Source organism: Salvelinus alpinus, chromosome 3 (genome assembly GCF_045679555.1).
Source record: "Salvelinus alpinus chromosome 3, SLU_Salpinus.1, whole genome shotgun sequence".
In the NCBI taxonomy this organism is placed as follows: domain Eukaryota; kingdom Metazoa; phylum Chordata; class Actinopteri; order Salmoniformes; family Salmonidae; genus Salvelinus; species Salvelinus alpinus.
In genome coordinates this window covers 56626486-56639728 of record NC_092088.1, presented here as the reverse complement: position 1 = coordinate 56639728, position 13243 = coordinate 56626486, and the positions used below count along the sequence as shown (strand labels likewise).

General features: G+C 41.7%; 1 protein-coding gene across 1 annotated transcript in view; it reads right to left on the bottom strand.

Moving 5' to 3' along the window:
- Positions 1–13243, bottom strand: part of LOC139570981 (GDNF family receptor alpha-1-like) — a 92220-nt gene that overhangs the window by 3429 nt on the left and 75548 nt on the right. Inside the window, exons 7-8 of the mRNA XM_071393391.1 lie at positions 7129–7328; positions 21–68 (exon numbers count right to left, since the gene is read on the bottom strand). Of these exons, the coding sequence (XP_071249492.1) occupies positions 21–68; positions 7129–7328 (248 nt within the window). The remainder of the gene's footprint in view (positions 1–20; positions 69–7128; positions 7329–13243) is intronic.

Here is a 13243-nt window from a genome sequence, read left to right as displayed (position 1 = left end):
AAACTATGCTCTCCACTTACCACGCAAAGCACCCCATCAATTGAGATGTTAGACTTCAGTTTCTGTGCCTGTAAAACCAAGAGAAACATGGTCAAAACCACCATACTGCGTATAGTAGGAATTTATGCGCTCGTCTAAGTGATTGTAAACAATGATGGACCATGGGTAGTGCTCAACATCAGTGGTTTGTTGCTTTGGAATAATATAAAATACATATGCCATTCAGGAGGAGCTTTTATCCAAAGTGACTTAGTCATGTGTGCATACATTTTTCGTATGGCTGGCCCAGGGAATCAAACCCACAATTCTGGCATTGCAAGTGCCATCCTTTACCAACTGAGCCATACAGTACCATTTTCTACTGAAATACATGTCGCCATTGATCCTCTTACAGTTTTTCGATTCAGTGGTTACAGATGACTTCCCAGACCAGGTTGTATGAGGAAACGTCTCTGGTCACAGTTAAATCTCAGCGCTTTTCCACTTCTAAATCCTTTCATTTAAAATGTGCCTCGAACAACAGCTTGGCTGCTCTAGGTAATGTTGTATGATGAGACCAGTCATCTGGTATTTGCAGGACCTCAAGTGGACAAAGACCTTGAAGGGAAACTGCTGTTGTCAACAGTGAAACAGTGATGATTTACATGACAGGGTTGCGTTCAGTGCCCTATGTGAGCCAGTCGCTCTAATGCTTTACAATACTTCCCGTTTTCCATTTAGTGGGAGCTAGAAAAAACTGTGTGTGCATGCGTGTTTTCCTGTGTGTGTGTGTGTGTGTGTGTGTGTGTGTGTGTGTGTGTGTGTGTGTGTGTGTGTGTGTGTGTGTGTGTGTGTGTGTGTGTGTGTGTGTGTGTGTGTGTGTGTGTGTGTGTGTGTGTGTGTGTGTTGTGGGGATGTAGGTCTGAAAGTATAATATACTGAACAAAATTATAAATGCAACATGCAACAATTTCAACGATTTTACTGAGTTACAGTTCATATAAGGAAATCAGTCAATTGAAATAAATAAATTAGGCCCTAATCTATGGATTTCACATGACTGGGCAGTGGTGCAGCCATGGTTGGGCCTAGGAGGGCATAGGCCCACCCACTGGGGAGCCAGGCCCAGCCAATCAGAAGTAATTTTTCCCCACAAAAGGGCTTTATTACAGACAGAAATACTCCTCAGTTTCATCAGCTGTCCGGGTGGATCGTCTCAGACGATCTCGCAGGTGAAAAGCTGGATGTGGAGGTCCTGGCCTGACATGGTTACACGTGGTCTGCGTTTGTGAGGCCAGTTGGACTAACTGCCAAATTCTCTAAAACGAAGCTGGAGGTAGTTTATGGTAGAGAAATGAACATTCAGTTCTCTGGTAACAGCTCTGGTGGACATTCCTGTAGTCAGCATGTCAATTCCCCCAAAACTTGAAACATCTGTTGCATTGTGTTGTGTGACAAAACTGCACATTTTAGAGTGGCCTTTTATTGTCCCCAGCACAAAGTGCAACAGTGTAATGGCCATGCTGTTTAATCAGCTTCTTGATGTGCCACACCTGTCAGGATTATCTTGGCAAAGGAGAAATGCTCAATTACACAAACTTTTTGTGCATATGGAACATTTCTGGGATCTTTTATGTCAGCTCATGAAACATGAGACCAACACTTTCCATGATGCGTTTATATTTTTGTTCAGTATAAATGAAAATCCAGGCCGGTTTCTGTTACTGCAAGTATTACCCCTAGAGCCATGGGGAATATGGCACAGAGCAGGCATGATAATGCAGTAATTCAGCGAGTCTGGACTATTACAAAGTGTTTATGTGGAGTAATATGTACTTTGTGAAGAAAACAAATTAAGACCAACCAACTTGGCAATTCAAGTTAGACTGATAACTAGGCCTGATCAGTGTAATGTGGGAGTGTAGAAGACAGTGTGAGGGTGTGTGGATTTGGCTGTAGTGGGAGTTGGATGGGACACAGTAGAGGGAAATTAGAGATGTTTGTCATTGCCCACTGAATGGAATCCAGAGCTGTCGCACAATTAATTTCTCTCCCGCTGGCCTAAACCATCAATTAGCTTGACTGGGCATGCTGTTATTGTTTCATACATCACCATGCATTATCTATGGGATTTCATGGGTAATGGAGGAGAATCAGACCTGTATCCTTTACGAGTACATGCGTATGTATGTGTAGGGTGTTGAATACCAATAAACTGTAACCAGATTATAACCAACTAAAAAATGTTCTATAACAATTTATGTAGTTCTGTCCTTGAGCTGTTCTTGTCTATTCATGTTCTGTATTATGTCATGTTTCATGTTTTGTGTGGACTCCAGGAAGAGTAGCTGCTGCTTTGGGGATTCTAATAAAATACCAAATACCAAAATACAACCTGACCATGATGTTACAAAATATGTCTTTATAACCAGTTTCACCCACTGGCGAAGTTGATGCAGAAATGCTGTTTGAATATGTTTGATACAGACTTGTCTAAAGGCAGCTAAGCAATTTTCATTTGAGTTAACTATTCATAAGTAAAACTGAATCACCTCTGGGGTTCACAGTGAATAATCTGTTTTGCTTCTCTTAACTGTCAGGCCCAGGTTGGGGAGCGCTACAGGCCCTGCTGGGCTCAGCAGCAACACAACAGACTCTCTTTGCTATTGTTCCTGGTGCTGAGATACGCTGGGAGCCACCTGACTTTGTTGAATCTCTGACGTGGGACAAAAGGCATTTCTGCCTGCGCCACTTTCAATCCACACAAAGAGAGGCAAATCGCTCTCACCGGATACAAGACAAAGAGAAGCCTTCCTAATTCAGTTTGAAGCTTAAGGTCACAAAGAAAAAGAAAAAAATTACTTCCTGGCAGTTTGAGGAATACACAGTAGAGCTAAATTTGATTTGCGAAAATATATAAAATGAAAGACAAAAAAAAAAATATTTCAAGCTGCTTACGTGGGAAGTTCCAAAGTCTAGTGGGGTCCTGAGTCATTGGTTTTGCACAAGTGCTACAGCTGTCTGCCAGTGCCAGTATAGAGGGTTTGGAATCGATGAGGAGAGGAGAGAGGAGTGAGTGTTCTGACAGGCCCGTCCCCTGAGTGTGTGATTAGAAAGAGCTTGTCTGCCTCCGACAGCCGTTCCTGCTCAACACACGCTCCAGAGCAAACAGGGCTAATACAGGAACACACACTCTCATTAACTTCAGCTTGACACGCCATGCGCACAGCGCCAACAGCACTAACTCGCCAATACACCAGCCTCATTATCAGCTTAGTGTGTTGTGTGTGTGTGTGTGTGTGTTTGTGGTGTGTGTGTGATGTGAGACAAACACACATTTGCTAAAACCATACAATAGTTTTGCATGCGCATCTGTGTGGGAAGGATGATTGCCTCCTGCACTTGTGTGTTGTGTGATGTGTGTGTCCTTGCAAAGTGAGCACTTTCATCTGATTAGAGAATGTGTGTATCTATGACAGAACCCTGGACAGACCTAATACTGTGAGCTTCCCAAGTCTGAACATTAGTGTCAGTTACATCACATTGCTGATATACAAATGGGTTTGTTTTGTTGAAGCCATTCACACTGATCAAGGTACAATCTTAGATGTTAATCTTAATAACCATCAACCATCCTAACAGTGCGCTCTGATACAGCACCAGTCTCTGTCCCCTGATGTAAATGTAAGATCCATCTCCAGCAGGTCATCTAAGCCAGGACATCATCACAGAGATAACTCCCGCTCCACCACCGGGCCTGCACACTATTTATCTCCCATCCAGATCAATCTGGGTAATATATCCTAATCTGTACCATTAGCGTATGAATGCCCTATCAAATGGTGCAGGCCGAGCAGCAAGGGACATGCAGGACCTCATCAGGCGAGGGGTCGGCTGGCTGGCGGTCAGGCTAGCGGTCATCCATGTTAATGGGAGCTGGGTGGCAGTAGGTGACATTTAGATCAGACCACACGTCACCTTGTCGGTGACACCACCGTGCCTTTTTTACCGAGGTGAATGAAGCCTGCACACTGGTCATGTGTGATTCTCCAGGGCGCTAGAGTGTGTGTATGCTGTGTATGTGATGGAGTACATCTAGTGTGTCTGCTGTTGGAGTGAGTGTTTGAGCTGCAGTGTGTAGCAGGATGTGCTGCCTGACTGAAGGACAGTGTCTAGCTATGACAATGACTCCACTCAGTGTCTAGCTTTACCACTAATCGGCCAGGATAACAATTCAATATATGTGCCTCAGACTCCTATACAACTGTTAGTCCATTACAAGTTAATGCAGGTTCTGCTGAAAAAAGCAGTATTGGTTCTCAAAAGGGCTACCCAGCTAGCATATAATGTTCTTAGAACCATATGTTTCTCAGAGTTGGGTGAGAGTGTAGTTGTCCTGTGGTTATTTTGCATACAACCTTCCCACAACCTTCTAGGAATAGTGTAGGATAGTTGCTTGGTTTTGGAAAATTCTCTGCACATTTAAGGAACTTAACAAAAAACTTTTTTTTCTTGGCATTTAATTATTTCATTAATGTTATTGGAACGTTCTATAACTGTGTTGACATTGGGAATGTTTTCAAATAGTTCAGAGAACGTTAAGAAACAACGTTCTTCTGTGGAAATGTCAGTACTTCAGCATAAACACCCATTTGGCACGCACTGTTTCAGTTTCAATTACTCAATATTTTTAACAAAAACGGACGACTGTAACTAAGGCCAGGAATGTCAATGCAATCAAAGGGCAATGATCTCAAGTCAGTCATAATGTGGCTAATAGGCTAGCGCACATGTGTCAAACAAACCCTGTGGACCAACTAGGATAAACACACATAAATGAGTATAAATGAGTCAACAGTTGAGTCATCTACTTTATGAAATTACCACGCTCCCATCGGTGACTCAACTTCGATTGCGATGCTTTCCTGTGTCCCATGTCCCGCGCAGCGGAGGGAAAGTGTACAGACACATGCCACAGTCCTAGCTAGGCTACTAAAATGTTGTAGTCTGGCTTTGGTTTTTAAAGCTTGACAATGAATACCACCCCCCCAAAAAACTGTAACAAAACACAATGCAAAGGAGAAACATGTAGCCCTATTACAACTACAATACACAATATGTAAAAATACTATATAGAGCATCGTATATACATAAGTGGACATTATAAAGGGCTATGTTTTTCTAATAAATCAATGGGCAGTTAAAAAAAAAAAATTATGAATAAACTATGTCTGGCCTGGGAATTCAATGTGTTTTTTCAATTTGGCCTGTGCTGATTGACTTTGACACCCCTGGGCTAGCGTATCTATTTATGTAGCTAGCTATTTATTTAGCAAGCTAAAAACACGGAGCCTTACATTAGCTGGCTAACTAGCTGCTGGGATGATGTCAAGTCATTGGAGGAGTGGGTGAGTGACCAACTTATTTTGATGGCTACAGCTGTGAATCGCTTTGCTAGCTAACTAGCTTGAAGGACTGTTATCCACAGTTAGGATATCTTATTTGCCAATCAAATGTAATTGGCATCGATAAAATAAATGGGCAGGCAGACAATTTCCCATTCAGTTATCAAAACATAGCTTGGGAAAGCATGCATTGGCAGGCAAACTGCAGAAGAACGAGCAGGCTGCTATTCCCCATTGTTGATCAGCGCAATTTTGACGTCAAACTAGCTGAAAACTTTTGAGAGGATTTATTTAATGTTCCCTAGTTAGATTTTATCTCATCTCGCTCTGGTAAGCATTAGTTGTCGATCTTGTTGTTGTTGATGTGCATAGGCAACTGAGGGAGAAATAACCTACCTTTTCATGGTTGTTTGATCAATAGGACTGTGAAGTTCCCAAATGTAAGAGGATTCCTGTAGTATTTACATATTTGCAGAAATCCATTCAGGTTTATTTTGTGGCTTTTGGTGAATACGTTCTAATGATCTAAAGCCACGCTGTTGCTACTGTCTGTAAACACACAGTCCAGTTCGAAGGGAATGATGGCAGGTCGTGTGGCAAATGGCTTATTTGCATATAGGCCTACTGATTGGCTATGGCGCACCGGTCTGCGTAGACTCCGGTCCTGGACAAGACAGATGTTTTTATTAGGTTTCATGTACTGCAGTGTCTATTAATTGTCAAAACGCATGGCCGCTTTCCCACTCTATATTGCTAATTCAAGTTCTCAAATTGTTCCAAGAACGTGAAGAAACAACGTTCTTTTGTGTGAATTTCAGTACTTCAGCATAACGTCAGCATAACTAAAGAAAACTTTTGTAACTTTCATAGAACGTTCTAAGAATGTTATTTAAAAACATATACAGTACATTCCGTTCTCAGCATCAACAAACCTCTCTATCCTCTATCCCGTTAAGTTTGTTCAGGTGTGTTGGCCTCGCCCAGTAATTGGCCACACCTGATCTTAATAAAGGCTTGTTTCCTTCTAAATGAGTTTTATTTGAATAGACTAAAATGAACAGCTTTGTATGCATAAATAAACATGGCATGTTAGCTCCATTCTGGTGGCGAAGTGGAATAATTCCATGAGAACAGAAGATTATAGTTTTGAATCTCACTGATGCCGTGTCACAATAAAAAAGAAATGTGCTTGCATGATTAATGCCTAAGGAAATGAATTTCCGTGTATCCTATCTGTGCTTGGAGTTCAAAAAGGTTAACCCTAAATAAGCTAGCAGTATTATTAAAAGTTTTATTAAAACATTCAGTGAAAGTTTTAAGGAAGTTATTCACAAACCTCAAAATAATCTATAATTTCCGTTCTCAGAGCGTTAATAAAACCTCCCAGGAAAACTTTCTCAGAACCAGAGTAAAACTTTCTGAGAACCTCCCTGCAACCTAAGAATAAATGTTCCCACAACATGCAAAAAATGTAACTTCTGTTATTAAAATGTTAAAGTTACGTTTTACCAGTCAGGAAACTTATGGCTTTGTTCTCAGAACCAACTTTCAAGGAACAAAATGTGCTAGCTGAATACTCTACAGATTTGTTCTACCTCATTAAATCAATATTGCTTAAATTAAGCCAATGCCATCTTAAAATAGTTCCCTAAGATTAGATGCTGGGCCGTAGGCCCCCAGGACAGGAGATCCATGGGGCATGAAATCACTTCTCGCTGTGTGTCATAGCTGCTGGAGCCCTCACCTGCAAGCTGCCACAGAAGTGGTAGAGGGACTCGTCTCCTGTGTTGAGATGGTTGGTGTTTGTGGCGGCATCCAGTGAGTTGGGGGAGCGGTCCTTAGCCTTCTGGGAAGGAGTGGTGGTGGAGGTGGTGGTCTGCACCGGAGGCATGGGCTGCCAAACTCCCACGTCTGTCCCGTTCCCAAACGCGTGGATGGCTTTGCCTACAGAGAGACCAGACTCTGTGTTAGACTACTACACCAATGTTGCATTGGGAGAAGAGATTGAGAGAGAAAGTTTTAATTTTTCCACATTTTGTTGTGTTACAGCCTGAATTGAAAATGTATTAAATATAGATTTTGTGTGACTGGCTTACACAATTTTTTTTTAAACAAATTAAATCAAAATCAAAAGCTGAAATGTCTTGAGTCAATAAGTATTCAACCCCTTTGTTATGGCAAGCCATTAGTAAGTTCAGGAATAAAAATGTGCGTAACAAGTTGCAATAATGGAGTTTAACATGATTTTTTTTACTACCTCAGCTCTGTACCAAACGGAGTCGAGCAGTGAATGTCAAACACAGATTCAACCACAAAGACCAAGGAGGTTTCCATGCCTCGCAAAGAAGGGCACCCATTGATAGATGGGTAAAAAAGCAGACAATGAATATTCCTTTGAGTATGGTTAAGTTACTACACTTTGGATGGTGTATCGATACACCTAGTAACTACAAAGCTATAGGTGTTCTTCCGAACTCTGTTGCCAGATAGGAATGGAGCAACTGTAAGCACAGGCAAAATCCTAGAAGAAAACCTGGTTCAGTCTGCTTTCCACCAGACACTGGGAGATGAATTCAGCTTTCAGCAGGATAATAACTTGAAACACAAGGCCACATCTACGCTGAAGTTGCTTACTAAGAAGACAGTGAATGTTCCTGAGTGGCCGAGTAACAGTTTTGACTTAAATCTACTTGAAAATCTAGCGCAAAACATGAAAATGGTTGTCTAGCAATGATCAACAACCAATTTGACAGAGCTCAAAGAATTTTGAAAAGAATAATGGGCAAATGTTGCACAATCCAGGTGTGGAAAGCTCTTACAGACTTACCCAGAAAGACTCACAGCTGTAATGGCTGACAAAGGTGTGTCTACAAAGTATTGACTCAGGTGTGTGAATACTTATGTAAATGTCATATTTCTATGTTTCATTTTCAATACATTTGGAAAAATGTCTAAAAATAGGTTTTCACTTTGACATTATGGGGTAGGTATTGTGTGTAAATATATTTAATCAATTTTGAATTCAGGCTGTAACACAACAAAATGTGGAAAAAGTCAAGGGGTGCGAATACTTTCTGAAGGTACTACATAAGGATAGAGGTGGGCCTTGAGGGTGAAGGAGAAGAAGCAAGATTGTGAATGTAGATATGCCAAATTTATGTGCAGCATATGTCAGTGGCGTTCTGTGCCGCTTAAGATATTTTTTTAATGAGCATGGTCTTATTTATATTACAGCATTTTCGATGACTGTCATTCATATTCCCCATTCACCCAGCTCAATGGAACATCGATAGGTGTAGGCTACTACATGATACTCAAATGTTCCCTATACACAGCATGAGGTTGCTACAACCTAGCCTATGAATGAAAGTTTACAACGTACTGTAGGTGCACAGATCGAGAGAAATTTGAGTAATCAAGGTGACAGATATTGACACTTTCAATAGCGCCTTGCACACTCTTGCCTGCATTTAGATGATCTAGGGTGTAATCATTAGTCCAACAGTTGCAAACAATATTTTCAGGTATGTTTATCCCCGTTTCGTTCTGTTTGCTTCCGTTTAAAAAACGTTCAATAAAATCACCGGAATGAATACACCCCTGATCACACAGTTCACTTTCATAGCAGCCACATAGAAACAGCATGATCCCATTGTGGACTTCAGTGCACAACACATCAGCTGTTCGTGACCAGGCAAAACAAAAATTCCAAGCCAAAACTTTATATCATAACCACTAACCACAGCTTACATTGTTGTCACCATATTAGCTGATGTCAAAGTCAACATAGCTACTAGAACTAACGTATTAGTAAACCTGCTACAATCATGCAGTAGAGTGTAGATACTGTAGTAAGCAGTATAGCAGTGACACCGGTGTGCCCCGGTGACGATACATTTATAAATCTAATAGGTTACCTTGACTTGGAAGAGTTCTAGTGTCTGATAGCCATAGCCAGCTAGCTAACATAAACTCAGCAAAAAAAGAAACGTCCCTTTTTTAGGACCCTGTCTTTCAAAGATAATTCGTAAAAATCCAAATAACTCCACAGATCTTCATTGTAAAGGGTTTAAACACTGTTTCCCATGCTTGTTCAATGAACCATAAACAATTAATGAACATGCACCTGTGGAACGGTTGTTAAAACACTAACAGCTTACAGACGGTAGGCAATTAAGGTCACAGTTATGAAAACTTAGGACACTAAAGAGGCCTTTCTCTGAAAAACACCAAAAGAAAGATGCCCAGCGTCCCTGCTCATCTGCGTGAACGTGCCTTAGGCATGCTGCAAGGAGGCATGAGGACTGCAGATCTGGCTAGGGAAATAAATTGCAATGTCCATACTGTGAGACGCATAAGACAGCGCTACAGGGAGACAGGACGGACAGCTGACCGTCCTCGCAGTGGCAGACCACGTGTAACAACACCTGCACAGGATCGGTACATCCGAACATCACACCTGCGGGACAGGTACAGGATGGCAACAACAACTGCCCGAGTTACACCAGGAACGCACAATCACTCCATCAGTGCTCAGACTGTACGCAATAGGCTGAGAGAGGCTGAACTGAGGGCTTGTAGGCCTGTTGTAAGGCAGGTCCTCACCAGACATCACTGGCAACAACGTCGCCTATGGGCACGAACCCACCGTCGCTGGACCAGACAGGACTGGCAAAAAGTGCTCTTCACTGACGAGTCACGGTTTTGTCTCACCAGGGGTGATGGTTGGATTCGCGTTTATCGTCGAAGGAATGAGCGTTACACCGAGGCCTGTACTCTGGAGCGGGATCGATTTGGAGGCGGAGGGTCCGTCATGGTCTGGGGCGGTGTGTCACAGCATCATCGGACTGAGCTTGTTGTCATTGCAGGAAATCTCAAAGCTGTGGTACCCTTCCTGCAGGCTCATCCTGACATGACCCTCCAGCATGACAATGCCACCAGCCATACTGCTCATTCTGTGGGTGATTTCCTGCAAGACAGGAATGTCGGTGTTCTGCCATGGCCAGCGAAGAGCCCACATCTCAATCCCATTGAGCATGTCTGGGACCTGTTGGATCGGAGGGTGAGGGTTAGGGCCATTCCCCCCAGAAATGTCCGGGAACTTGCAGGTGCCTTGGTGGAAGAGTGGTAACATCTCACAGCAAGAACTGACAAATCTGGTGCAGTCCATGAGGAGGAGATGCACTGCCGTACTTGATGCAGCTGGTGGCCACACCAGATACTGACAGTTACTTTTGATTTTGACACCCCCTTTGTTCAGGGACACATTATTCAATTGCTGTTAGTCACATGTCTGTGTAGCTTGTTCAGTTTATGTCTCAGTTGTTGATTCTTGTTATGTTCATACAAATATTTACACATGTTAAGTTTGCTGAAAATAAACGCAGTTGACAGTGAGAGGACGTTTCTTTTTTTGCTGAGTTTAGTATCCCTCTCTGTTTGAGTATGCTAAACTAGCTAGCTGCATTTGGTAGCTAAGCTATGCTAACCTTTATGTGGTCTTTTTGAAGAACGTTTTGTTAACAATGAAAATTAAAATACATTTTTGAATCAAGTCCTGAAGTGGTATCGATATATTGACAAAAAAATCTTTCATATGGGGAGGAACGGGAGAAGAGCTGTCAAACTTTATGGCATTACTCAATGACATTGACCCCAATCTCAAATTCACTATTGAATGTGACACTAAACGTGTTCATTACCTCAATATGTGGATTGAGAAATCAAATGGAACCCTGTTTAGAAAAGAAATGGACAGAAATACTCTATTACAGGGCGACAGCTTCCACCTGAGCCATTAAAAAGAGGACTTCCAAGAAGCCAGTATTTCAAACTGGGCCGTATATGCCACTCCACAGAGGACTATCTAGAAAAAGCAGCGGAGATGCGCAATAGGTTTCTAAGAGGCTACTCTCCACAATGTGTGGAAGAAAAATACCCACTCGAGCTATAGAACACTGTAATTGTAACGATGTACGCTGAGAGTCGAAAAGCAAGTTCAGGGAGTGAATATATTTCATAAATAAATGAATAAACCAAGAAACACAAACAGCGCACCGTCATGAAACAGGAACAATGACGACTGGGGAAGAAACCAAAGGGAGTGACATATATAGGGCAGGCAATCAAGGAGGTGATGGAGTTTAGGTAAGTTTCATAATGCACTGATGCCCGTAACGATGGTGACAGGTGTGCGCCATAACGAGCAGCCTGGTGACCTAGAGGCCGGAGAGGGAGCACACATGGCAGTAATGTTCACCACCACATATACTTTGAACTCACGCAAAGTGGGAGATGCTGTCAAGAAACACTGGCATGTTTAATCATCGGAACCAGCTTGCCTGCTGAATTTAAGAATCGACCACTTATAAGAGATGTTGCAATTTACGCGATAAATTGGCCCATGCCAACTGCCAGCCACAAAAGAAAATCAGCCAGGCTCTTTCATGCCCTCTTCCGAATGGTAGCTATAAATGCAGAGGTTGCACAAGGTGCAACAATATGATGAAGGGTGAATATTTCTGCCACCCACATACAGGAATACAGTTCCAAATAAATTACATTATTACGTGTTCCACCACCCATGTTATTTACATTATTAAATGTTCATGTGGGCTGTGTTATGTAAGTAAAACCTCTCGTTCTCTCAAACAGAGAATTAGTGAACATAAAAGTTCAATCAGGAGAAACGACAGGGATTACTCAGTCAAAGGACATTTTAATGACCAAAAACATGACATTTTTACCTTTAGATTTTGTGGCACAGAGAAAGTTAAGATATCAGACAGGGGAGGTGATATAAATAGTACTCAGAGCAAAAGAGAATGTTTTGGGATTTTCACCCTCCAGACATTTTTCCTAAAGGTCTTAATGATGAAATGCCTATGTATGTGATGTTGTAAATGTGAACATGAATTAATGCCCCCATTTCAGATTACTCTGACGTTTTTCTTGCGCTGTACCCAATGATTTATGAAGACTTGCTTGGTGGGTCGATGTCCTGATTGTGGTTTTACAGACGTGTTTAATACGTTTTATGTACACACTTTATTAGAATATTTATGAAATGCACATTGTTATTTTTGGTAACATTACTTATTTTCCCTCGATTCCAACCCCATTCAATGCATGGAACGGATGTGAGTGGAGCTATGTCTATATAAGGGTGCTAATAAAAACAAACTCTAAGGCCTCGAGGCCGATACCTAAAGCTTTTTAAAGAGCAGTGATACTATCAAGAGCAGTGTGTGGGTTTCTTCTTTCTTTCTCATCTTATTCAACTGTTAGCATGTACCTGAAAAAAAGATAACTCAAATGTGCGAGTGCCCTTTGAATTTTTAAATGAGTAAAAGTGAAAAAAATACAAAATATAGCTAGCTTTCTCTCTCTCTCGCTCTTGCTTCTCCTTCATTTTTAAAAAATAAATACATTTGTTCAAAACTGTTCAACTATTGTCTTTCTCTATGAGTCAACTACAAACCACATTTTATGCACTGCAGTGCTAGTTAGCTGTAGCCTATGTTTTAGTACTAGATTAATTCTCTTATCCTTTGATTGGGTGGACAACATGTCAGTTCATGCTGCAAGCGCTCTGATAGGTCGGAGGACGTCCTTTGGAAGAGAGAGAGAGAGAGAGAGAGAGAGAGAGAGAGAGAGAGAGACTACATCTAAGTCCAAAACAAAAAGCTTTTCATAAAGCCATTACTGGAGTAAAACACTATCCATTATTAAGCAATCTTTTCCAAACACTGTGGAATAGGTGGGAGAGAACAATCAAATTATATGGAATTACACTGGGGGAAAAACTCTAGTGAGTGTGGTTTAGTTTGCCTGAGCTGAGGGATATGAATATGTTAGCT